At 45.9% G+C, this 27,441-nt stretch overlaps 1 protein-coding gene across 1 annotated transcript in view; it reads left to right on the top strand.

The window, feature by feature from the left end:
• GRIK4 (glutamate ionotropic receptor kainate type subunit 4) overlaps positions 1-27,118 on the top strand; it is a 295,913-nt gene extending 268,795 nt beyond the window's left edge. Inside the window, exons 15-19 of the mRNA XM_045555389.1 lie at positions 1,781-1,946; positions 3,326-3,551; positions 7,362-7,490; positions 21,343-21,461; positions 25,001-27,118. Of these exons, the coding sequence (XP_045411345.1) occupies positions 1,781-1,946; positions 3,326-3,551; positions 7,362-7,490; positions 21,343-21,461; positions 25,001-25,357 (997 nt within the window). The 3' untranslated portion in view covers positions 25,358-27,118. The remainder of the gene's footprint in view (positions 1-1,780; positions 1,947-3,325; positions 3,552-7,361; positions 7,491-21,342; positions 21,462-25,000) is intronic.
• The last annotated feature ends 323 nt before the right edge of the window (positions 27,119-27,441 follow it).

Raw genomic sequence — 27,441 nt, 5'->3', positions numbered from 1 at the left:
GGTGGCCCTTAGACACAGGAGCAGGGCTCAGGGAACCCTCTGGAGACAGTATGGGCATCATTAGCTTCTCAGGAGAGGTGAATGGGGCTTGCACTGAGCCACTAATGCTCTCTGATCTGTTACCTTGTGACCAGTGGCCTGAACAGCCACCCAGGGTGGAACAGATGCCAGAAGGTAGCCATAGGGCTGAGGGAATCTCCCCAAACAACTCTACAGTGAAGTCCACACCCAGGGCGCGTTAACCCACGGCACTAAGCAATGCAGTAAGCAGCTGCAGAACGCCGGCTTCCTCCTGGGGGCTGCCTGCTCGCAGGCCACCTTCCAACAGAGTGGGGGAGCTGGGGCAGGAGCAAGGAAGCAGCTAACAGATAGGGAAGGCAGGAAGGAGGCAGCCACGTGATTTCATCCCAAATTCGAGGGTCTCTCTATACATTTCTCTATATCTCACATTCGTCTAGTCCTTTACAGATTACTGATCACTAATGACACAGTAGCTCATTTGCTCTCACAACTCTCTGAAGGCAAGCAGAGCAGGCATTATTATCCCCATATATTCAGCAGACAAGTGAGCAAGCTCAGAAAAGTGAGTGGCTTTCTCCATAGGCTCACAGGTGGAAGGTGACAAAGCCAGAACTAAAAACCAGTTCACCTCACTGGTGGTCACTGGATGCCCCTTTCCTTCACTGCCGGTGGGGCAGCCAGCAGGGGTTCTTGGTCACAGTGGCAAAAGAGGCAACGGGACTTCCTGCTCTTGGAAATCCGCCTGGCAGCTGCCAGCTGCTGAGTCCTGTGGCAGACACTACCCACGAGTTGGCAATGTCCTCATAATGGGTAAAAAAGCCTCATGAACTCAGAAGCCACTGGTTCAGAATTTGTGATTCTCCAGCCTAAACTGTGCTTAGATCTATCTTTGAACCCCTTGGGATTGGGAAGCAGATCCATACTGTTGACCAGATGGGAGAAGGCTTGTTTAACCTACTACCGTGAGCAAACTGTGTTTAATGGCTTCAGCAGATATGCTGCCTGAGTTGCAAAATTATTCTAATTTTAAATGCCTTGATAAAACAGTCTTCTAGTTTGAAATAGCATGATCATTGTAAAAAGTATTTTCTATTAATAATTTCAACATTTCAGCAGTTCAAAGATGCTTTCCACCTGTTAGTCTTTGTTAAGGATTTTCTGCTGCTACAATTTAAAGAACTGGGTTTAAAATATGAATCTATCAATGTGTTCCTTGGCAAGTTACTTCACTTCTCTGAGCCTCAATTTCCTCAGCTGTATAATGGGGATAAGACTTTTGCCTCCTGAGTTGTAGGGATTACGTGAGATAGCGATGCGGCTCGTGGCGGGTGCTCAGGACGCGGCTGTGTGCATCTGGAGGTTGGCTTCAGCATGAGGCAGGGAAGCCGTCCCTGCTCCAACTCTGAACGGGGCCCTCAGAGCTGGTGCCCGTAGCTCATTCACTAGCTCATTGCTCATAGTCTTCCAGACTGTCTCATATGCATGGACTACACCTCTTTTGAATAACAACCCAATAATCACCTCCTTTAGGAAATAAGAAAAAAAAAATCAACTGCCTTCTACCAGGCAACGCTCACAAACTTAATTCATCTCTGTCGACATCATATGTCCTGCCTCCTTTCTCTTCCCCCACTAAGTTGCCAGCTCCTTCCGAAGAGAGACACCTGGTCTGTCCCATGTCACACCAGGCCTAGGGATGGGAGTCAAGACTCCTGGGAGTGCCCGGGCAGTGACGACTTCCTGGTGTTTCCCTGCATAGGTGGGCTTTCACGCTGATCATCATCTCATCCTACACGGCCAACCTGGCAGCATTCCTGACTGTGCAGCGCATGGATGTGCCCATTGAGTCAGTGGATGACCTGGCTGACCAGACCGCCATTGAGTATGGCACAATTCACGGAGGCTCCAGCATGACCTTCTTCCAAGTAAATCCCATTTGGTTGCTCACCGACATCGGGAATTGGGCTGAATGAACTTGAGATGTTTGTCCACTGGAGATGAAAACATCTTTCCTCATCTCATTATCTCTTCCGAACATCTAGTTTGGAGGTCCACATGGGGCTCATTTTTCTCCTCCTCCACAAAATACCCCTGGAATGAGGTCCCAAAAGGACTTTGGGTTAATAGAAGCCTTTCCCAAAGTGTTGTGCATGAACGAATGATTGTTGGTACTTGAGATGGTTTTAGGTACAATGTGGTGGAATTATATTTTAATTGCAATAGTCTCATGTTTATTTTAATGTGCATTAGAAAAAATATATATATATGCAGTGAATAAACCTGTAGTTTTATTTATATTACTAAATAGGATAGGACTAATATATGCATTTAAATTTTTTTAAGTGAGTTAAATTTTATAGGTAGTGCTTAGAGCAAGATTGAAATAATATACAAATGATTGAAGTTTAAGGAACACTAGATTAAGATGAACTGGTTTCATTGATTCCAGACTAGATAGGTGTCAGATAGGGACTCTGTTGGCTTCTTTGGGTTTCCCTTGCAAGTGTCAGCAGAAGGCCCTGCCACAGTGATGTCTTTGCTGAAAGATCAACTGATTGATCACCAAGGCTGACAGAACAAGCCAGACAGAATAGTAGTTTTCATATGCTTCAAGATCTCTAGGGAAGCAGGTTCTCCCTGGGGTTAATAGATGTCTAACCAACCCAGTATCCAAGAAGTTCATTTTCACATGAAACAAGTCCAAAGCCTTCAGTTTTCTGTTGGCACAGAGACCAGTGAAGTCATCATGCAAACACAGGGTTTGGATAGACCCCCAGAATTCTGTCTTGTTATTATTTGTAAAACAGAAGCCAGCACTGGATATGTGATCAGTCGTTTGGTTCAGGGTTGATGGAAAATAACCAGCCCTGCTTCTTCAGATGGTATCTCTGTGCAAGTCCTGAATGAACCTGTGTTTACCGCTCCAACCTCAGGGACAAGAAAGGGACACGACCAGAATTTCAATTCTACCAGGAAATGGAGGTTGGCAGTGGACGACCTCTCTAGGGCAGATGAAGCAAAACTGATCATCAAACCAGTAGGCAGAATTGACAGTGCCTGAGGCCCCTGCTGCTTCCCCATCTTTCTGTGAAAGGCATCAAAGGCTCAGCTTCCTCCTCCGCCATTGTGCAATGTCAGGGAGCATCTTGCAGTCAGACAGAAGGGAACAAGTGGTTGACTGCAATGAGGGGTAGAGCCGCAGAAGGGCTAGCACTTGAAGGCCCACTTTCGTTCCCTCCCCTTTTAAACCAACATCTCCTTCCTCTTTTCCCAATCCTGCTTCTTCCTTTTGTTCTTTTCCCAGAATTCCCGCTACCAGACCTACCAACGCATGTGGAATTACATGTATTCCAAGCAGCCAAGTGTGTTTGTGAAGAGTACAGAGGAGGGAATCGCCAGGGTGTTGAATTCCAACTACGCCTTCCTGCTGGAGTCCACCATGAATGAGTACTATCGGCAGAGAAACTGCAACCTCACTCAGATTGGGGGCCTGCTGGACACCAAGGGCTATGGGATTGGCATGCCAGTCGGTATGCAGGAGAGGAGCAGCCTCTTTGGGTAGCTTCATCCAGGCAGGGTCAGGGAAGCTAAAACTACTGAACGCAGCATTGACTTCAATAAGCCCTGTTGCTAGAACCAATTTAACAGTGACCTTAGGTGGCATTCTCAAGGTTTAAAAAAAGCAAACTCACATACTTCTACTAATCAGTGATCAGTGCCTTAATTATTAAGGACCTAGTTGACTAGTTGATCAATTTTTCTTTGATTATTAAAGGGCTAATCCTAATTATTAAAGAACATATTGAGGCCCTTGGGCACTTTAGGCCTTTTGTTCCTCCTGTCCCCTGCTTCCTGCCCCTTGGCCATTTCTCTGTTGATTGACATCTCTACTGGCAGTGGAAAGAAGGAAGAGGTGGTAAAATTCAAATGAATTGATTTTGCTATTTGCTAGTGTCTCTGGTGAAAAGTTTACTGCAAAAGGGGACTGACATGATGAGATGAGATGGCTTTCAAATTGTTTGTGGATTTCACTGATCCATCCACTCCAAGTCAGCTCAGTGTGGGTAATCAAGAATGGGGAGTAGGGCTCTGATGTTCTGCTTGCTGACCGGGTGCCATCTGGTTTTGTTATAGGAGAGTGGGGATGTTTGGCTTCCAGAAAGGTATCCCAGCTGTGCTGTTTAAAGGACATTCACACCTTGGGCCCTCCCTTGCTGGTAGTACCTCCACCAGAAGACGAGGGCAGAGCATGTATAGTTGGTGTTGTGATTTTGGTGGGGATCTGAGGATGTTCCCCAGGTGATTCTGACATGCACCCTTCCCCCCACACACCATTGAGAGCCACTGTTGCATGGGGCGGCCCTTGTACGGGGGTGTTCTTATACAAGGCAACAGAGGAAGAGGGATTCGAGACCATCAGATCACGTGAGAAAATTGATATATAGTATGCACATCTTTGTGGTTGTATTACACATCCCTTCTATTGGTCTTTGCCTAACTCAAAGCTCTATAAATTATAGGATTCGCTTACACCTGAGGAGTGTAATGAGTATGGACTTGGCATCAGGCAGACATGGGTATGCATCCTGGTTACTGGGTGTGGTACCTCTGATGGGTTATTATTTAACCTCTCTAAGCGTGAGTTATCTCATTCATAAAATTAGGTTTCTAATACCTACCTCATGGCATTCTTATGAGGACTAAACCTGATAATCTGGTCAGGTGCCTTATTACCTCTGTGTCTCACACTTAGCCTGTTCTGGGGAATGTTAGTGTCTTTCCCATCTTTTCCATAGTTTCCTATGTCATTTGATAAAAGCAGATGACTTCCTAAATACTGATCAGGAGCTAAGCAAATGAACACAGGCAATAATATGGTTCATTCCTGAACTCTGTCAGTTCTGACACTAGCAGTTCCACAAACTGGAGGCCTCACTCAGGGCACTAGTAATCCTGTACACCTGCACACCCTCTATTTATTGTTTACTAAATGAATATTTAATATTTAATTGATGTTCCCTAATGTTACAGATTATTTGAGAAATGTATTGGCTGACATTTGTGTTTCAAAACGGTGGAGTGAACCACAAAATGAACTTAAGGTGCACCTTGATAATACTGTACCAAATTTAACAATTATAAATTTAACAAATTTAACCTAAATGTCAAATGCCCCAAAAGTTTTCAAAACTATAGAGACTTGAGGTAAAACACACTAACTCTAGAAATTTTCATCAATAACCGAGGAAAAAGTGTGTGTTCTATATCTGACATGATGCTATTTTTACATGTATAATCTTAGTTATCCCCTGGTGAGATAAATGTGGTTATTCCCATTCTGTAGAGGACAGAACTGAGATTCTGAGCAAATAGGTTACTTGTCCAAGATCACAGCATAGATAGAGAATCTGGGCTTCAGCCTAGCATGCCTATCCCCAAATCTAGTGATTCACTCACCAGACCATGTTGTCAAAAGGATCCAACCAGCTAGACAGGACAGGATAGGTGGGAAGGTATGCTGTGGGCTAGTCCAGGTTCTCACGAGATTGAGAAGAATATTACACAGTCCATTAATGAGACAGGATTTAGGTGCAGCTGGGGTTATGCCCAGGAAAGACAAGCATGTATATTGTGTAGACTTTAAGTGGGAAGTAACGGTGTATACAAGCATGTGTATCATTCTTAAGGGGAAGGTAAGGGCACAACTATAGAATAAGCAATGTGGTTGGACCCAGGAAGATGAGGAGAAGCAGAACGAGGAGCAAGACAGAAATTTGATCAGGTGGTTTAGGAGCGAAGCAGGCAACCATGGAGTGAGCAGAATAGTCCTTTCGTGCAGCCCTTGGTGTGTTGTGAGGTTGGGTTGAAAGTGCCTTGAAATTGCTTGAAAGGCCTTACTGGCCTGGACAGTTGTCTCTAAATCTGAAATGTTCATTAGTCTCACCACCTAACAACATCTGTTATGTGACTCGTTCATGTATCCCTCACTGCAGATGTGTACTAAGTACCTATTCTATGTGAGGCTCTGCTGATGTTGGCCCAGTGCTGCAGGCTTGAGGTCTGTGTGTCCAGGCATAGCTGTGTCAATATCAGAGAAGGTGCTACCATGGAGTCATGGGCTGTCACAGTCGGAAGAGACCTGGGAGATGTTCTAGTTCTTTGCCTCTGGAAGTATGGTCCATGGCCCTGAAGTATGGCATCACCTTGGGGCTTGTTGGCGATGCAGAATCTCGGGCCTCACCCCAGACCTGCTGAAACACAGTCCGCAGGTCAACAAAATCCCCAGGTGGTTCCTGTGCACTGGAGAAGTGCTTTAGAAGCACTCATTGCTTTGTTCCAAGCTTCTGCCTGAATCCTTCACCATAGCGTTTTCCCTCTGGGGCGTCAGGCCTTCACAGAGCTTGGGCGGGGAAGTTGGGCAGCTTAGTTGTTTGCCAGCCTCTTGGCAGCTTTTTCTTAATGATCTCAGGCCTCAGCCTGTGCTGGGACACCGAGCTTTCCATGATTTCATTTAAGCCTGTTTTTGTGATTAAGCCTAAATTTTAGAACCAAAGCTCCTTGACCAGATTCCATTAGAAAAATTAAAAAAGAATTGCACTGAACAGAAAAAAGCCTTCCATTTAAGGAGAGCAGGTAGAGCAGGAAAAATGGGATAATGAGCGGGCCAGTGGGTTCTGGTGCATTTGGCAATAGCCCGGAGGGTTGGGGACACATGGGAACCGGAGCCTCCAGAGGATGGATGCTTCTGTCACACTCTGGGAGGTTGTTTCTCCCGTGGGTTGGTGCCTGCTCTGGGTGTAATGTAGTGAGAGTTACAAGTGCATACCTGAGAAGTTAATTTAAATAAAGTAGAAATTGGACAACTGACTGAGAGAGGTTTGTGTCACAGAAATACAAACTTTGGCCTCCTGGGGTGGATGGGAAACTTTGCAATCAGCGTTCTGTGTCAGTGGAAAGGTCATTTAACTTGCATGGTCCATCTTTTTAATTTAGAAAGTGCTAGTACCCAGCTGGGGAGGTGAGTGGCACAACTACCTGGAAAGACATCACTTGAGCCTTCCTGGGGTATTTGGCCATTGGCTGGATGTGCCAGTCAGTGTGGAGAGAGGGAAGTAGAAAAGGCAGGACTCTGCATGAAGCCAGAACTCTCTCCTCTCCACCGGGGAGATGCAGCAGAGTGGAGAACAGTGGTCCTTTGGGCACACCCTGCCCACCACCTGTCTCTCCTCTCCTGAGATTGACGCAGGCAGAGTGGTCAGGAGGTGTGCGGGAAGGGGAGCAGAGTGACACGTAACAGAGTGTTCACATCCTGTGTCCTGGGTTCTCCTGTGACCCTGCAGGCTCGGTTTTCCGGGACGAGTTTGACCTGGCCATTCTCCAGCTGCAGGAGAACAACCGCCTGGAAATCCTGAAGCGCAAATGGTGGGAAGGGGGGAAGTGCCCCAAGGAAGAAGATCACAGAGCTAAAGGTAAGGATGTTCAGGGCCTTCCCCCACCTCCCTAAAGAACCAAAGCAGCTTGTTTCTCGTGTTGAAATTCTCGGTCCGGGTAACGACTTCTAGGACACATCGAGAAGAAGCCTTGGAAGGAACCTAGGGCCAGGCTAGGCTGGCTGGGCCTCAGTTCTGTCCCAGGGTCTTACACATTGAATCCACCCAGTGTCCACCTGGCTCACAAGTCCTAGAGGCCCCGCCTTCACAAAATTTCCTGAATCCAGCCACCTCTGACCCCCAGCGCCACCGCTGCCACCCTGGCCCATGCGCCCATCATCTCACACCTGTGCACTCACCATTGCCTGCTCTCTGTCTCCCATTTCTGCGTTTCTACAGTGTATTCTCCACTAGTAGCCAGAGCAGTCCTTTTTTAAAAGGCAAATTTGATTGCATTTTAAAGTTCTCCTGCACAAGCCTTTAAATGGCTTCCCATCTCACTGGGAATAAAATTCAAGATCCTATGTGATCTGTTCCCCTCAGCCTATCCCCCTCTTCCTTCTGTCACTCAAGCCTCCCAGCTGGCTCTTCCACCCCAGGGCCTGTGCACCTGTTCCCCCCTCCTAGGCTCCCTGAGGAGGCTGCCCTAGGAGAGGTCTTCAGTCTCACCCTACACATCTCCCCTTCACCTTAACCCTGCCCTATTTCTCTTTGTAGACCTCCTTGCTACCGGATGTTATATTTTCTATGTGTTTGTTTACTTTCTACCCCTCTCCTAGAATGTAAGTTTCATGAGAGCAGGGTTTGTCTTCTTCACAGGGCTGGCACATGGATATTTGATTGATTGATGGATTGAATGTGTGAATGAATGGTAGAGTGGGTTGAATAGAAAGCAGTCACTGACTGGGATGTGCAGCTGAGAAGTGCTGTGGGTCCCCAAGCACCCCAGATTTTCCATAGGGAAAACATATATCCTTGTTCGCCCAGGATAGTCCTGGTTACGTCTGTTGTAGATGAGTTCAGGCCTGTTAGTTATTTCTCAATAACTTTTGTTCTCAAAGTGTCCTGGTTTGGATAATAAATAAATAAACCCTAGTCATCCATTGCTGCCTTGTTAAAATATGCAACAAACATACCTGCACACACTGTCCCCAGGAAGGCAGCTGAGAATTCGAATGAAAGCTATCATGTGCTTGCCTTTTCTGCTCGGCATGAATGAATATCCCTGGTGAGACGTGAATGAGTGACTATGTGTTTCTAGGCGTCTATATGTAGATCTCTATCTTGCAAGGAGAGGTCTCGAAACCATGGATCTATGGGGCAAGCCCTTTGTCATTTAAAGGAAATACTGCCCTCACAGGAACCTGAGGAGGCCACACACTTCTGAACTCTTTGCTCCCCTAGGGCCAGAGCTGGCCATGGGGAAGGCAGTGGCCATGAGTGGACACAGAGCACGGGCAGATCTCATTTCAGTCCTGGCTCCACCAGTTGCGTGTCAGTTAACACTGTTGACTGTGAGCTTAGGCACATTAGTTAACACTGCTGAGCCCGCATTTCTTTCTCTGTAAAATGAGCATAGTCATGAGCACCCCACGTGGTTGCTGTGAAGGGAGAGTGGAAGAGCACAGAGCGTGGCTCATGTATATTACAGTGGTTATTGAGCTGCGCTCCAGAGCCCCGCTGTGCCACTCTCACACTTCAGGGCAGTCTGATTCCATTAGCTGTCTGCAGGGGAGTTGTTTTCAGTGGTCAGCCAGCCAGCCATTCAATCAACAGGGTTGTGTTGGGTGGCAGTGAGGTCCTGGGCATAAGAAAGCACTACAGGCTTACCATCAAGGACCTTAAAGTGATTTCTGGAAATAAAACCAACATACTTGAAGTGATTAGCAAACAATCCTAGATGCTAGCTAAATTACAGTTAAATACTGTGGGGTGAAGTACAGAGGAGACTATTTGTTCAGAGAAAAAAAGAAATGGGAGTGATACAGAGAAAAGTGTCAGGACGGTTTTGTGGGCTGACGAGAATGAACTAGATTTTGGAGATGCCCAGGACTGTGGGCAGAGGGCATCGCAGGCAAATAAGTCCCTTTGAGGAAGGAAGTGGAGGAAAAAATAAGCGCTGTGGGCAGGGCTGTGTGCGGGGCTGCAGGTGGTACAAGGGGACCAGAGAAGCATTTGCAGCTGGGGAGTGGGGCCACGTAAAGGGTTCATACTAGGGAAGGTTTGGGTGGCAAAATGCTCCTCTGCCACCTCCTCCTCACAAAAAAGACACATGGATTGGAAACAATCCATGGCCAGACCTGGAATTGGATTATTGGTAAGTCAGCATCCATTGATGTTGCTCTGTGACAGTAATGAACTTGAGAATGGTGGGCAGGAGTACATCTCACCTAGATGTGGAGGAATACAGTGGTGGCATTGTGCCCTGGAGCTGTCTAAGGTGGGACGCAGAGGTGTGCCTGGGGCCCAAAGCAGAAGGACCTTGAGTCCTTCCTCTGATCGATAAGTGAAATAGAAGAAATGTCCAGGTGTCCATCTTCCTAGAAGCCCTTGGTGGATCGGGGGCCTTCTGAGACTTTGGACAGAGCATTCAATACTGCATTGCAACTCCTGGTGTCCTCTGCTTGGTTGCTGGCCCCTAAGACCCAGTCTCATTTGCTTCTATGGCCCTAGCCTCCACCACAGAGCCCAGCACCTAATAGGTACTCAGTGTTTGTGGGATGTGTGATGAAAGCTACTGCTTGCTGTGAAAAGCTACCAATTACTGTGTTCTTCTGGGCCATGCTAGAGTGACTCATGGAACTGTGCTTGGAATTACTCTCCTGAACAGCTTGGCACCCAGAGCTCCCCACTCCCAGCCAGCTGTTCCTGCCTCTGAACATGTGGTGGTGCAGATACATTGACAAGGGAGACCAGAGCTGAACAGGAGTGGCCAAGGGCAGTGCAGGGACCTCTGAAGGCTCCTGCTGTTGACCCATCATGTCCAGGCTGCAAGCCCTGGTCGGCTCCAAATCTCTCTTCTCTCCTTCTCCCCACTAGCCTGGGATTTCCTGGACTTTCCCTTCCTTTTTAAATCTGATCCCATTTGGTCTCTTGGGGCTCATTTCCCCTTAAGTCTCACTACTGAGCTGATCCCATCTCCCCAGTTCCCCCTTTCATCCCTGAACCCTAAAACCAGCCTCAGGACCTTCCGTTTGTACACTTATTCATGTGGGTTACGTCTCCTGCTCATCTCTGCGGAGGAACAGGTGGAGGGGAGCAAAGCTGGCCGGCACAGGAAAGGTGACACAAGATCCGTGTACCTTACAGGCTTCACCAGGGGCCCTGAGCTAGACCCTCCCTCTCCCATTTGAGATCTCACCCAAAGTCTATGGAATGGAGCTCACTAAACTTTTACCCTCCTGCACACCTGTTTGTTCTACTGACAGTGCTGGGATGGTTCTCTTTCCTGAGGCAGTTTTGACAGGGTTCAAGTCATGGGCATTGCTTCAAATGGCCTCCACTTTATAGATGCCCTTGTCATAACAGACACTAGGAAATGTCTTTAAGCCTCAGCTTCCTTCTCTGTAAAACAGAGGAAATAATAGCATGGCCATCTCCCAGGGCTACTATAAAGACTGAATAAGAGAAATCATATGAAGCGCTCAGCAAAGTGCCTGGCACAAAGTAAATGACAACTAATTTTATTCCGAAATCTAGGCCTGAAGGAGCAATTAAGGCACAACAAGAGGTCTAAATAGTGTCCCCAAGCTGCAAATATGCCCGTCCATCCAGTGCTCCTTAAGGCTGAATAGCTCTTCAAAAATCAACACTTAGGGCATTTATTTTGTGTCTGATGACATGTCCCCCCATAGACAATAAGCAGCTCACAGGCAGGGGGTATGTCTTGTTCATTCTCGTGTCTCAGTGCCCAGCACATCACCTAACATCAGTATTAGATGAAAGAATGAATGACAAATGAATGAATAAATGAATGAATGAGTGCATGAATGGGCAAGAATCTCAAGGTCCTCCTGACTATGTGCCACTTCCACCCTTATCCTGTGTGTGTTTCATCCCACCCAGGAGCCTCGACATCACAGGTGTTAGCATGGAAAGTGTTCATGTAGCTCCCATTGCAGCCAACAAACAGTATTGTAAACCACTGCGTCCCAGGAGCTGTGTGAGGCTGTCAAATCGCAAAAAGGAATGTGACATGGCCCCGCCCTCAAGAGGTTTAGAACCTAGAGAGAGGTATAGATAGTTACTATAACGTTTGCGCTATAGGAGTGCTTTAATAGAACCATAAAGAAAGTATCTGGAAGCCCAGAGGAGGAAGTGATAGTTCTGAGGAATGGTCAGGGAAGGCTTTGCAGAGACATTTGGCCTGGACCTTGAGGCATCCTTTAGGAGTCGCTGCTTTAGGAATGTTGTAGAGCACAAGTGTTGCACTCAGAACTTGGTTTGAGTAAGTAGGATGAGGTTGGAGTTAAGAGGGCCTTGAAGGTTGGGCAAAGCCATCTGCAAACCAGTCTGTCTCACACTTTTTCATGGGAGGGACAAACGGCAGAGAAGACAGAATGTGAACTCTTGGGGATCTGGGACATAGTCTAAAGCAGCCCACCGTGCTTGGAATTTCCTTGAAGTCTTCTGTTTTGTCTTGAAAATACATGTGAATTTTGCATCTTACTCCATAATATAGACATGTTTATTTAATGTAAAAATGTTTTTCCCACTCAAGCTCCAAGTAAAATCAGTGTTTCAGGAAGATGCCTCATAATCATGCCATAGCTTTGCCAGACACCTTGGCACACCAACAGTGCACTGGACTGGGTTTGAGAGACTTGGCAGCCATCATCAAGGTTCTACTGTGAGATGTGGCATGATGAAAGCAGGTGCTATGGGATGCTAAATTCTCAGCTCTCAGTGGCATTCATGGTCCCAAGGGATAGCAATTGCTTCAGGAGAAACAAAGCCAAATTATTGACTTTAAGTTCTAAAATCAGTTCTCACAACTCACAATAGAGACAATGTTCTTGGAAGGCAAGGTTTTTAATTTGCTAGAGAAGTATTTTGGAATACAGAAAGTTAATACTTGAAGGGATCTGGGCAAAAAGTTGATGTTAGAAGTTAGAGAGTGAAAAAAAAACAAATAAGAGTGCGAGGCCACCAAGTCTACAAACCAGATAAAAGGATGCCCTGGCCAGGGCGGGAGCTTCTGAGTAGAAAAGAAAACATGGCTGGTCCCTGCCCTGCTGGGAGCTGGAGAGTGGTAGATACCACTCCTAGAATTAGCTGAGGATTCCAAGAGTTATAAAGAGATTTGTGCATGCTTCTGGAGTTTGGCAAACCTACGAAATATGTGCCATGCTCCAGTGGAGTGGGGACATGAGAGATGGCACATGGGGACCGAGGGTAGAGAGGTCTCAAAGAAAGGCCTGAGTTTTCCTAGGCCCCAGGCAAGGATATTAGAAATCTAAGTGGACTCCACCTTTGAACCAGCCATCTACCCCACCCTCCTACTATGACATATAATGGTGTTTCTTCTCAATCCCAGACCCAAAATACAACTTGGGGAGAAGGGGAGATAGAGAAAACACTGAATTTAACGGATTTAATACTGAAATAACTGAAAAGTCTTTACATTTTTGGCAATCAGTTGGAAATGGAAGTTTGAAATAGAAATTAGGTTCATTTATATAAAAATAAAGTTATAATTTTTGCAATAGTTGGTTTTAGAAATTCTTCGCCCATCCTACAGTGGTTTAGATGGGTCCACAGAGTCCTAGGAAGACTGACACAGAGTTCACGATGGAGGGAGAGGGGAGACAGATAGGGAGATCAGGCTCCCAGGAAAGATGGAAAGAAGTGGACACGGAGCTTCTCTCCACTGCACTTTAGGACCAAATGTTCCCTGGCATGAGGAAGAGAACAGAACAGATGAAAGGGAAAATAAACAGTGGAAGTCATCTTGCCCGGGTCCCAAATGCATCAGAAGATCCTATCAACCAACCGGTGTTAACTTGCCTCTCTGCTATCATCCTTTGGAACAAAAGGGTGAGCCGTGTTAATATAGTAAGAGGCAATATCCAAGAGTGGGGCTATCTGGAAGATGCTGTGCAAGTCACCATGAAAGCCAGGACTTCCACTAACATCCCAGCCACAGCAGCTAGTGCCAGTTTAATGTGTGGCCCACTTTTGCCATGGCCGAGGCCCAAGCAAACATTACTCAGACATGCTAAACGGCCTCTTGGCTAGAGTGAAATTCCACGTGACCTCCTCCAAGCCCAGCAAGAAGCACTAGTCTGAAACATGAGGCGCCATTGCTTGATCTCTCTCCGGCAAATGAGCCGTCAGACTCACTGTGGTTTATAACTCACTGCTCAAGGGACTCAGAAAAACAGGACTGGTATGACCCCAAAGACCTCTTCCTTTAAGTCTTTAAATGGCCACCAAGAATTGGGCCACGAGAACATTTTTTTCCTTGTGTCCCAAATGGAACAGACGGCAGTAGTTTTCATTTGCTTTCCAGAGCAGGTCCTAGGTGCTCTTTCTTTCTATAAATTGAATCAGTTGGCTTCCACATGTGCCTAAAGGAATGAGAGGAATATGGAACAGGCAGAGAGGGATGGAGGTGAAGGAAACTGTGAAGGGTCCTTTGTACAGAGACCCCAGAAATGGAGAGTGGCGATGGGCACTTCGGTTTTAATTAGAATGTACCAGACAACATGACGGTGCCTAACATAATCCTTTTCTGCTTTGTTATCCTATTAAAATGTGAGAAATTTCAAAGAAATGGAACTGGTGCTTACCCCAGTTCTAATCCAGGATTACAGCTCAAGTATCACTGCCAAATTCCAGAGAAGAATCCTAACATAGGGAAGATGCCGCCACTCCTGACTCTCTTTGCCAGGTCTGACTTGGCTCTGGTTAGAGCCACAACATTACCCCTCCACTTCATCGCCCCCTCTGACTGTCCCCGCGTCGTGAACATCTACCTTCATATGCCGCTAAAAAATGAAATGGCAGGTCCCGTGGAACACTGGAGATTACAAAAAGAAGCAGGCTTCGTTCCAAGCTGTTTCATTTTCTTCTGCGTTTTCTTTTCAAAAACACTTATTTTATTTATTTTCTCACTCAGCTCCTATAAAAAGAAATATCACTAGCCACTCACAGATGCTGGCATCCCAATGCAGGATTGGGTTACCAAAGTCTTCGCAGAACAATTGCCAGACAAAAAGGTGGTCGGTGAACTCCAAGGGAATTAAATACCTTTATCTTGAAAAACACAAGCTCACAATCGGGCTTCAAAGGAACATAAATACACCACCAGGCTGTGAAAATCAGGGTCCCCTTTCAAGAATGGAAAAGAGGCCAGAGGCATTGACTCACGGAATCCTTGGAGAACAGGAAGTTTGCTGTCTGGCACAGTGGGAACGAAAGTGTGAGACATCTTAGCAAGAGTGGGGGCCAGCGATGGGAGCAGGGAGACTCCGGGGATGCTTTCCCTCTCTGTCTTCTCAGGGGGCCCAGCCTGGTGATCCCAGCTCTCTGGTTTCTCTGGGGAGTGCAGAGGCTGGAAACCTGAATGTCAGACTTTAGGTAGGGTCCCAGAGATGCTGTTGTGGAAGCCTTTCCCTAATCAAATCAGATCCATCGCTGAGAGACAGAGAAACCCTGGAGGGGTTTCCAGAAAGGCAAATGGTGTCAGAATTATGAAGACTATAAGCCCACCTTTGTCTGGAAACTGAGTCAAGATTAAGTCAATAAATCATCTATTAAAACGCTTGATGTGATGTTCTGAAGGCTAGGAGGGGATTTTATAAGCTGTATGGGATTTTATAAGCCCAAAGATATAATATCCTATTCCCCACCACCACCGCCATCCCTCTGGAGGTCCCAGGAATGAGTCAGTTGTTGAGGTGCCGGGCTGAGTTCTGTCATCACACCCCTGCAGCCTGAGTGGACACTGAGTGAAGAGAGAGGGGTAGGGGGTAGGGCCCTGGCTTCAGTTTGGATGAGGGCACTTCCGCTTGTCAGCTGTGGAACCTTGGGCCAGTTGCCTGACTACTGTGCACCTCAGTTTCCTTGTCAGGAAAACGCAGGTGAGAGCAGTGCCTATTTCACAGGTAACTGTAAAGATTGAATTGAAATATTTAGCCTGGTAACTTTGCTCATAGGAAACACTCATATTAAACACTCATGAAGGTCAGATTTATATTTATAAAGAACATTAGCTTTGGAATCAGATTTATCTAGAATTCACATCTTAGCTACGAAAACACGGGCAACTTAAGTTCTCTGAATTTCCATTTCTTTTAAGGGTAAAATGGGGACAGTGAGCCTCCTTTACAGTGTTTTTAAGCATAATTGAATGAGATAGCAAATGCTTTTTAAAAATGTGATACTTGAGCTCATATTTTGATGAATTATAAAGTGCCTCTCCCATAACTTGTGTTTTGATAAATTTTGCAATTTATCAAATGCCTCTCCCATCCCTCTTCTATTTTGTGTCCTTTTTTCCCTACTTTTCTCCCATTGCCCTCTCCAGAATCTGCTAGGTCTAGTCAACAGATGTCATGGTGAATGCAAGAGGAAGTGGCAAGCTTACGACTTCATAGTCCTCGGCAGCACAAACAGGATGAATCACTTTGCATTTTCTGGGAAGGTCATATAGGTCAGTTTACACATGGGCATGTGAAGTTGCTATTTACAACAAATAAAACGATCGAAATGGGACCATTTGATATATTTGCATGAATATAGGTGAATGTGGTTCTGAAGTAGAAAGTGCTTGAAAGCCATATTGGTTCAAGAATCCATGTTCTTGCCAAATGGTGCCAACATTGGACACAGCCCCAGCACCTAGCATAGTGCCCGGCTCATGGGAGCTATTCAAGGAAGATTTGTTGACTGACATCCAGGAGCAAATACACTGTCTTTTGCTGGGATTATGGCATTAGTCTGTTCTCTCTCTCTACATGTGAATTCTGTGCGCCTGCCTCTGGCTCCTTCCTGTGGTCTCTGCCTCTTTGCCTCCCGCGCTCCAGCCCTCCTCTCCTCTGTTCAAAAGGAGCTTCCCCTCTATATCTCAGTTGTAAAATTCCACAGTGCTACCTGGAGATAAGTGAGGGTTTTAAGGGCTAAGACATAAGTGTACCTGAATCCAAGAAGTGCTTCTCAGCTAGTCAGAACTAAAGGAAGAGCAAGCGGAGGGGTAGAGATCCGACTCTCTTCAAAGGCACTCTCTTCCAGGGTCCATTCCCCTTTGCAGTTCTAGAGACAAAGAAAGTCATTCATTTGCACTTGTGAACTATCATTTGTATTTGTAGGCAACCTGTGGGTGACACCAAAGTTAGTATTTAACCAACCAGGAGTTTGGGGGGAGAGTTTGATTCTATTTCTGCTAATGTAGCTTGATTGCTGGGGCCTAGCTGAGGCTCAGAGACTCAAGTGTCAGGAGAGAATCCCAGTTTTAAAGCCATCTGTCTGGATGGCTTACATGCGGTCCCATCTGAAGGGAAGGAAGGAAGTGACTAGCCAGCTTCCCAGTCCCTCTTGCAGGTGCCGCGGCATCTGCGAGTGCAGCAAGGGCCTCGTAGGCTGGAGGGAGTGCACGTCGAAGGCCCCTTCTGATTAATGGCTGTGTGCTCTGGCAGGCACTTGACTTCCGGGAGAATGAGCGATGACAGTGTTAAATGGAACTGCTGCTCTCTCCGAACTTTCCCTTTCCCGCTCCTCACTCCATCTGTTTCTCCGCTCTGACTGTGCCAGCAATCTATTCTTGCTTTCTCTTTCCAATAACTTCCTAAAGGCAGGAGTGGTATACAAGCCTCACTTCTATGAGGAGGGGGCCGCTCAGCCAGGAATCAGCACGCTGGAGCCAACACCCATGATTAACTGGACCCGAAATGCGAGAAGCTGGGAAAGAAACACCCCGTGGGGTGTTTTAGTGACTCATGGTTTCGACCAGCTTCCTGTTAAAACCCCAAGAAGCTTTCCCTCCTCCAAGAAGCTTTCCCTAATATAATCAAAATTATCCCCTGCACAGACCACATACCCATTTATAACCCTCTCCAACAGCCCCACCTAATGCAGGCCGTCCACGGCATGGATTACCCGTGCCAGTGTTAGCCGCCGCTCAGAAAGTTGGGCTGTCTGCTTCTGTGACCAGGCCGGAGTGCTCAGCAAGGGCTGTCATGGTTTACTATTATCTAAACAAAAGTTGACTAGGAATGAATACATATGGATCCAAAGCTTTTGGTAATATAGGCCTCTACATCTGGAATGTCTATATCCTTTTTCTTTCTGCTCATTCTTTCAACAAACACATATTGATCTCTTATTATGGGCCAGGAACCATGATTGCGGGGTTACAGAGTTGAACAAGGCATAGTTCTTCCCTTCAAAGAACTCACTGTCTAGTGGGAAACACAGATATATAAACTTAATGTATTATTTTGTGCACTATTAGAGTGATACACAATGTATTATTAGTGAAACACGAAAGTGGTATAACTAACAGAGTCAAATAAGATCAGAGAAGGTGGCCAGGGGGAAGTGGTCCCTGAGCTAAGTCTTAAAGGAAAGGTTGAGGTTAGCCAGGTGTGGGTCTGGGGAGTGGGGGAGGTTCTAGGCAGAGATACTAAAGGAGCAAAGGTTTGGAAGGTAGGAGCCACGACGCCGTGTGCTGGGAACTATAAAGAGGTCTGTGTTACTAGAGGATGTGTTGTACTTAGATTTTGCATTTCAGAAAGATCACTCAGGCAAATGTGTGGAGGGTTGAGTTGAAGAGGAAATAGCTACAAGCAGGGAAATCGTTTGGGAGGCTCCTGCAATAGTCTGAGCAAGAGACGGTGGGCACCTGAGCTAGGGAAGTGGTAGGACGGATAGAGAAAAGGGTAAGGAGTTGAAAAATATTTAGGAGGTAAAATCAGCAGGACTTGGTAATGAAGAGCCAGTCCATAGAGGACAGGCAAGAGACCAAATGTAGAAAAGTAAAGAGAAAATGTGCCCCAGAGCAAGCAAAGGAGATTGAAAAGGTTAGAAGGGAGTAGCGATCCATGGCTTTATAAAAAGCCAAGAGGGGGTGTGGTTGACAATGTCAAGTGCTAAGAGAGGTCATGTAAGATCATGAAGAAAATTTCCAATTGGTTAGAAACAAAATGTTCATTGGCAACCATGGTGAGGGTGATTTTAGTGGTGCAAGGAAGAACACAATATATTCAAAACAGAATTGTTTTCTCCTTCAGACACTGTAGACAGAGTTTCTAGGGCCTAAAAGCTTCTCAAGTGTCCAAAATTATGTCTGAAGTCTGAAAAAAAATGATTGGTTTCAAAATGCAAAAACAAACCTGTAAAATTAAATGAAGACATATTTAATTAAATACCTCCAAAATGTAACATTTCAACTTCATTAATTTTTAAATCTAATATTCATAAAAACTTCATTTCATTTAGAAACAATTTTTTGTTAGATTTTCTCATTTTGCAACATTCTCCTGTATGCACGATGATTGCTGAGGAATCACAGCCAATTGTAAATTAATTGTTTCTTGCCACTTTGTGATATCAGAAGCAAAATTTTAAAAATGCATGTAACATAAGATGTGGGTGCATTTTCTTCTGCTTGAGATGGGGCCTCCAAATGTAAGTGTTTTTAAGGGCTTTTAGAAGGTCTTAAAATAGTTCTGATATAGACAACTCTCAAAAAGCTTGGCCACGGAAGGAAGGAGAGAGAAGGGGTGTTGATTAGACAGCGTTGGAGAAGGTAGGGAGGATTTTTTTTTTCCTTAAGGAGGGAGAAACATGAGCATGTGTGTGTGCTGAGGGAAGAGCTGTGGGGAGAAGATCGGAGGGGGATGGGGTGGTGACTAATGCGGAGGCTGGGGACGCAGCTAGAACATGGGTACCAGAAGAAGACCTAGAAAGGGGGGAGAACACCCTCCCCCCTATAGAAACAAGAGGAAGGTGAGACCGTTTCACCCTTTTTCTGTCTCAGGCAGAACTATCCCCAAGTGATCGAGGAATCCTGCAGTATCTCAACAGTCGCTTGGAGACGCCCATCACCTGAGCAGGTGGCCATCCTTAGTATTACCATTGTCACCTGCCTTTCACTAGGGATCTCCATCCAGCCTCCCTCCACAGGGGCTGGCTGGAGAAACCAGTTCGTCCATGTGGCTCAGTTACACATCCTAATACCCCAGTTCCCACCACTCCTAAACCTGTGGGCCAGAGCGTCTGCCTGCAAACCCCAGCCAGATCCTTGGTGCATTCCCTCTTAAGTGGCCCTTTTGTCCCCTTCTTCTTGTGGATCCTGATGCCCCCACAGTCAAAAGCCTTCTACCCGTATGACCTCAGGTTAGAGGGGCAGGTGTTAACATAGGATGTAGGTACATTTTCTTCGTGAGGTGGGACCTCCAAATGTGTTTTAAGGGCTTTAACCCTTAAGGTAGAATTGAGCTTCATGATGATACCCCATTTCGGGTTATTCCGAATAGAGTATCCCGCATTCACACAGGTGCTCAGGGGTTGACTGTGTGGCCCTGCAGACCAGAGCGTACAGTCCACTTGATGCACTCATCGCGTGAGCCCTCAGAGCCATTGTAAGCGGGTTCTCAGTGTAGGCAGGGACTGCTGCTGCACTGGGCGCTTTTTACAAACAAAAACCAGATATCCACTTGCGGCTTTGTGAGAGGCAACTCAAGTCATCTTGAAATGGCCAGGTAGGGCTTTTTCCAGCTTTCCAAAATGCAGAGGGTAGCGTCATATTTCTGCTCCTGAATTGTGGCTCATCTCATAACGTTGTGTAAAACTGACTGTCCTGACACAAACGTAGCTCTGTGTTCTGAGATGACACTACTAATTGAACAAGCATTTAAATGGAACAGGCATTCCTGAAGAGCACAGGACATAAGCTACCCTCTTGGCATTTTCCTGGATAAAAGATGTCTTTTGATGTATGATGGTGGACCCTGCTGAATTAGGGTATCATGTGTGTATGGTGCACCCCCTAAAGTTCACATTTCTCTAATGCCAAAAAAGCATTTAGTTACATAGCTAAGCTCAATGTCTGACACTGTGGAAATGAAACAGCCATATAATTCTATAAATATGTATTGAATATATACTATATGCCAGGTATCATGCTAGGTAGGCAACGAGGATACAACCAGAAACTATGCCCAACTTCGAGAAAGTTAAAAACTTACACAACGCTTCCAAAAATACCAATTTGTAAACTAGTTTTAGGCCTACCTGAAGAAGAATCACCTGTGAAACTTGTTTAGAAATACAGATTCCTAGCCTCTGTCTCCAGAGACACTGATTCAGTAGGCCTGGGGTAAGACCTGGGAATCTATATTTTTAACAAGCTTTCTAGGCAGTTCTGATGGCAGCCAGGTTTGGGAACCACTAGTTTGGTATGATGAAAAGTTTTACTTTATAAGTAAGTATTTTAGTAACATGCTGATGCAGATAGGTAAACACAATTTTTACTATCCGTGGTTTGGTTAAAACAGTTGCAAACATCATGCAAACACAATATTAGGAAGATTGACTAAAATTTTTATGAAACTGCTAGAATGTACTGGTTTTGGTGTCATATCTCTATATGCTAAATCAGATTTGACCTCAGCCCTTTTTTCAGGATGATCCTCACTCCCACCCCTAGACCCACTTTGTAGGCTTCCTGCCAGTCTCCTTTATTTGCAGCAACATCTTCCTCCTCCCTTTTATTCCAACTATGCTACATTTGTTAAAACAGATAATTAAATCTCTTCATGGAATGTGTGTCTAAAACATCTATAAAACTCAAGTTCTTGTTGTTTAAATGACTTTGACATTTTTGGTAGAATGATTATGTCTTCCTGCTCTTTTACACTATTTTCCATTTGTTATCACTCTCTTACAGGCCTGGGAATGGAGAATATTGGTGGAATCTTTGTGGTTCTTATTTGTGGCTTAATCGTGGCCATTTTTATGGCTATGTTGGAGTTTTTGTGGACTCTCAGACACTCAGAAGCAACTGAGGTAAACTTCAAAGGGTTGGCAGACAGGGTAAAGTTCCCGGGCCCATGTACATCTAAAAGTCCTTCCAAGCAGAACCTGTGAAATCCCGCGGGAGGGTAGAGTGCCCACAAGAAACACGATGGGAAGAATCCCAGGTCCCCAGGGTAGGACTTAGTAATCTATCGCTTAGTAATTATGCAGCCACAGAAGGGGCACTTAACCTCTCTGCGCATCAGATTCTTCTTTGAAACAGCCCAGCAAATAAATATGTGAAAAATATTTTACGAACAACAAAGCCTTACAGAACTATAATTTCAGATGTAGTATAATAAAGAAAAATAGGTGAAAGAACCAGGTTGCTTATGGAAAAGACCTCAGTCCTTCTATTTTGAGCATGTTTTTGCTTTATAGCTAAAGACCCTTAGTGTTATCCCTACTCATGTAAACCCAAGAATTATATCTTCCTTCTCAGCGATTTTGAATAAGTTTAATTCCCCAAATATGACTTAGAGATGGGGTTAATATTCACTTTACACAGACTGAAGAGTCTGCGAAGAAGGATGAAGACTTTACCCCATTCTTCTTCCATTCCACCCCGGAAAGGGTACAGAGATCCTTACATGTTAATTGCATTATTAGATTTTCTTAAAGTACATTAGTCTCTATCTCAGTCTCCCCACTTGAAACCTTCCTGAAACCTTCTTCCCTAGTTGGCACTGGAGAAACATCTCATACCGGTACAGACAGTGACCCTGGAAGTCTATGGAGGTCCTCAAATAGGACCTTGACCCAACACTGCCTGCCACTACTCTACTGTTCTTTGCTCAGCCTCTCCTGTTTCCCACATAGGCCTTCCACACTACCACTCATTCGTCAAGCCCCTCTGCTTCTGCATGCATAGAGATTTTTGTTTTATGTGGGGCTTTTTTTGTTTGTTAGTTTGTTTTTTGAGACAGAGTCTTGCTCTGTCACCCAGGCTGGAATGCAGTGGCCTCATCATAGCTCACAGCAACCTCAAACTCCTGGGTTCAAGCAGTCCTTCTGCCTCAGCCTGCCAAGTAGCTGGGACTACAGGCATGTGCGATGATGCCTGGCTAATTTTTCTATTTTTAGTAGAAATGGGATCTTGTTCTTGCTCAGGCTGGTCTCGAACTTTTGACCTCGAGCAGTCCTCCTCCCTTGGCCTCCTGAAGTGCTAGGATTACAGGCATGAGCCACCGCACCAGGCCTATGGAGCTTAATTTTACTTCCCACATCACCAAGAAATTGGAGTGACCAACCCCAAATTAAAACCTCCACCTAAAAATTTACCCACAGCTACAGTTACCCCTGCAGCTGCAGCAGGAGATGTCTCAGTCCTCCTTCTGTGTCTTGATCCTGTCTTTCTTCAGCTACTCTAGGATTATCCTCTTTCTCCCATATATTTTTTCTGCCTGCTCTCTCCCCCAAATCCTTAAATATGCTCAAGTTTATGCCATATTTTAAAATAATAGCAAGATCACTATTGTCCTTGCCCTCTCCCTCACATCTTCCAAACCAAGGGGATCGGACTAAGAATCTTATTTCCTCTCCCTCCATTTGGTCCTCAACCCAGGGCAGCCTGGCTTCTCCCCAACCCCTGCATTGAAAGGCATTGCTAAAAGGTCTGATCCCTCCCAGTGGACAAAACCAAAGAGAATCCACTGGGCCTTACTAGACCTCAGTGTGCCCCTTGATGGTGTGGACAGTTTCTTCCAGAATCTCTCTCCCTTGCCTTGCATGGCACTAAGCTCTCTTGGTTCCCTTCATACTCCTGTCTCCAACTTTACTGGCTTTCTCCCTTTACCCATTTCTAAAACGGTGGCAATACTTACTTATGCCACAAGACCTAGTTCAGGTATTCCCTTTCCTGTGAAACCTGCCCCATTTCTCCTGCCTTCTCCCCGGACCAGTAGAGTTGATCATTCTGCCTCCTTCCCAACACCATCATAACCTATGCATAGAGCACTCACATACTGCATTGCAGTGATTTTTGTACCCCCTACTAGACACTGAACTGTCTGAAGTGAGGACTGTGTCTTTTATGCCTGTATCTCCCCTGCAGAGCACAGTGCTATATGTTGTTCTATTCTTGTCACGTGTAATAGATTGGGCAAGTGTTGTTTTTGTTGTCACAGTTATTAAAAGCACAGAGAGGTTAAGTGACTAGCCAAGAGTCTCTACTATGGGTTTAGGATCCTGGTCTCAAGTCCTGACACAGGACATATTCCATTAGGTGAGACTGCCTCTCTGCAACTGCTTCACATTTGGTTATTCTCCCCAAGGCTCATGGTCTGGACATACACTGAAAAATTTGTTGAGGACTTTGCACACTCCCGGTAGCTAAAATGAAGAGTAAAGGCAATGTTAGCCATTTGGCTATGGTAGAACAACTGTCCCATTGACAGGACTGGATGAAAGAATATGAAAGAACAGAAGACACTTCTCCCGTGACGGTCCAGGAAAGTGTCTTTTCCAGCTCAGAGTGCAGAACTCACCAGAGCATGGGCTTGGATTTAGATAGGTTTAGGTCCACATTCCAGCTCAGCTATTTATTAGACAAATATTTTTTGGCAAGATATATAACTTCTCTGAGCCTCCACTTCCACATTTGTGAAATGGATATAATAATAGTAACAGTAGTAACACAGATTCATGATTCTTCATTTATAATTCTGAAACTCAAAAAACTTGGTAAGTTTCAAGTTCTTTTTAAGTTTGACGCACATGCATTCAGTGACAAAATTTGACTGATGTTTATGGTCTTTGTGTCATGCGCTGTGAGTGTATATACGTGTTGCTACAGAAATATTGATGTGTTTGAATTAGAGTCTGCCCCAGGCTCACTGAGCGTGAGACATAATATACTGTTGTGCATGGTATTACCTTCCTAAAATCCTAAATATCCAAAATATTCTGAATTTTGAAACTCAGCTGGAGTCAAGCGTTTCCTATTAGGAGATTGTGGACCTGTCGTAGTAGTGGTCGCTCTTGGTTTAGTTATCATTAGCATGCACCATCTCCAGCCAATAACCAGTTGGTTAAAACAAATGAGAATCTGTAGCCTGAGAACAGAATGTGCACGGACACATGGTAGCTTTTGCAAACGCTAGAGAGACTGACATGTGGTGGAGGGGTTATTTATTTTGTAGGCTTCAAGGTCCAAATTTAGCAGGGATCAATGAATGAAAATTTCAGGGATAGAAATTGTTAGCTCAGTAGTAGGAAGCAGCATTTAATGGAAATGTCTAAAAATGGTGTGGGCTCTTTGCCAAGGTGGTGAGATCATTGTCTTTGAAGGTGTTCAAAGATTGGACGATCAGCTTTAGGGCTCTTCTTGAACATTATGGTATGGAGGGCGTTTGAACATAAAAAGCGGGTGGGAGTGAGGAGATGGCTTGAGAGGCCGTCACATAATCTTCATAGGTAAGGTGACATGATTCTGTGAATCCCACCCCCTCATCGCCCCATCCCAACACACCCGCAGGGGGCCGTGGGGCTGGTTCTGAGAGGCTGGGCTGTGACCTCCCTGTCTCCTCCAGGTGTCCGTCTGCCAGGAGATGGTTTCCGAGCTGCGCAGCATCATCCTGTGTCAGGACAGTATCCACCCCCGCCGGCGGCGCTCTGGGGCCCCGCCGCCCCGGCCCCCCGTCCCCGAGGAGAGGCGGCCCCGGGGCACGGCGACGCTCAGCAACGGCAAGCTGTGCGGGGCGGGCGAGCCGGACCAGCTGGCGCAGAGACTGGCCCAGGAGGCGGCCTTGGTGGCCCGCGGCTGCACGCACATCCGCGTCTGCCCCGAGTGCCGCCGCTTCCAGGGCCTGCGGGCGCGGCCGTCGCCCGCCCGCAGCGAGGAGAGCCTGGAGTGGGAGAAGACCACCAACAGCAGCGAGCCCGAGTAGCCCGGCGGCGACAGGACACGTGGAGGCCAGGTGGGGAGGCGGGAGGGGCCGGGCAGGCGCCGCTGTCCGCCGCGCGCCGGGACTTGTACAGCGGCGACACTTCTCTCCGGATTTTGGATCCAGTCACTTTACAAAAAGATCAAAGAGCCTGACGCCCCAGCCAGAGACAGCGCCCGGTTGGGGAGCGGGGTCCACCCAGAGACGTTGCACCCGAGTGGCAAAGGATTCGCCCTCTCGTGGGCACAAGGACCCATCTTCTCCCAGGGGGCCTTTTCCTCTCGCCAAAATAACACAGAATCTGGGGTGGGGGTCCCTGCCCAGGCAGGTCCAATGAATTGGTGGAATCATCGGTTGAATTTCCCCCTAGGAAGGGGCCATTGTACCGTCGGTCTAGTTCTTACAGAAAAAAAAAAAAATTAAACTCAACAGGGAAGTTTTTCTTTTCTGGATTTGTATATTTTTGTTAGTGTTCTTTTCTTTTCCCTTTTCTTTGCCATCTTCTCAGTTCTGATCATTTGCTCTGTGGTTTTTGGAGCGGAAGGCTGGGTTAGGGAATAGAAGTCTAAATAATCCCTGTTCCTCTCTCCAGAATTTTAGGATATGGAGTTGCCAATGCATCAGATTTCAGGTGCTGAACTCTCCTTTCTGTATGGTAATTGGGGGCCTGCCAGAGCTTAGGACAAGGATCTTGGGAAGAATCAGGTGGAGAGTCTCAAATAAAAGTCCATTAAATACTTTTTAAATGCCAAAAAGCAATTAACCCATAGTTTACTCAGAGAAATGCCTGGGATTTCAAGAGTTAATCTGTCTTTTCTTTAAACTGTTTATTATTTTATTTTTTTGACTTTCACTATTATTGAGTTTGATTTGATCTTTTGTGACTGTGGTCTCTGAAGAAAGACAGGAGAGGAGAACAGAATGCACAAATTATCCTGGGATTTGTTTCAGGAGCAGAAAGGGTAAATATAATTTTCCATACCATGGCCTTGACTTCTGTGGGAAAGTGCTGTTCACAGAGGAGGAAGGACAGGGCCACCCTGTTGGTATGGTGCATACTTTGTCAACTGCATCTCTTTTTAACCAAATTTAGTGGCTGCCTATGACCAGATCCCCAAGGCTATCATGGATTGGATAGTTTTTTGCTACTTAAATGTGAGATCTAGGTGTAAAAGTGTGTATGTACACGCACGTGTGTTTGTGTGTGTGTGTGTGTGTGTGTGTGTGTGTGTGTGTTCATTAAATGGAAAGACCTTAAGTAATCAAGAATTTACCAGGTTCCTGGGAGAGAGGTGGAGTCTCTTAGCCTAGTACGCAGGCCTGGGAACTAGGAACTCTTGAGTCCTAACCTCAGCTTGGGCAGTTGCCTCCCTTCGTGTGACTTTAGGTTAAGCATTTAACTTCTCTTCCATCCTCAAAATAGGAGTTACTGATGCTTTCCAGGTTATCAGATGCCTGCTAGTTACTGCTCTAAATGTGAGAAGTTTGCAAGGTCCAGAGCACACGGCTGATGGGAGGAGTGAGAATTCCCAGCAGCTGTTGGCCTTTGCCTGGCTTCACCACTTGAGAGTTTTCGTTTGCTGGTGGAAAACAAATTCTATGCAATTTCTGATTGTAAACTTAGAAAATTCAGAGGGAGAGAGAAACAAACAGCCAGCCACTACCACCTCCACCTTTACCAACGTTGCCACCATCTTAAATCAAATTGTCCTCACGTTGTTTCTGTTCTGAATGTACTAAAATAAAGACATCTTTGGAAGATGACAAACTTAATTCATGTTTTTGCTGGTTGGAGAGGTCAGCATCCTCTTCGTGCCAGGACAATTAGTTAGAGCTGCTATCCTGGGGGCCAAACGGTACCCTGATTATTCACATGAAGGATGCCAGTTTTGTCCTAAGCTGACCTCTTCTCTCTCATGAATTTGAATCCTTTTTCTTTTTTCTCTTTAACCATCAAATGGCAGTAAGCTGTGTGGGACACTTGTGTATTTTTTAAACCTTGCCTCAAGCCTCATGGAGAAACGTGGATTTGGTGGGAAGGGCACCCGAAGGTCAACTGACTGCAGACCCCAATGGTGCCATTCTGT

Source organism: Lemur catta, chromosome 7, assembly GCF_020740605.2.
Source record: "Lemur catta isolate mLemCat1 chromosome 7, mLemCat1.pri, whole genome shotgun sequence".
NCBI lineage: Eukaryota > Metazoa > Chordata > Mammalia > Primates > Lemuridae > Lemur > Lemur catta.
Note: the sequence above shows the minus strand (reverse complement) of the source record. Positions and strands in the feature narration are given on the sequence as shown.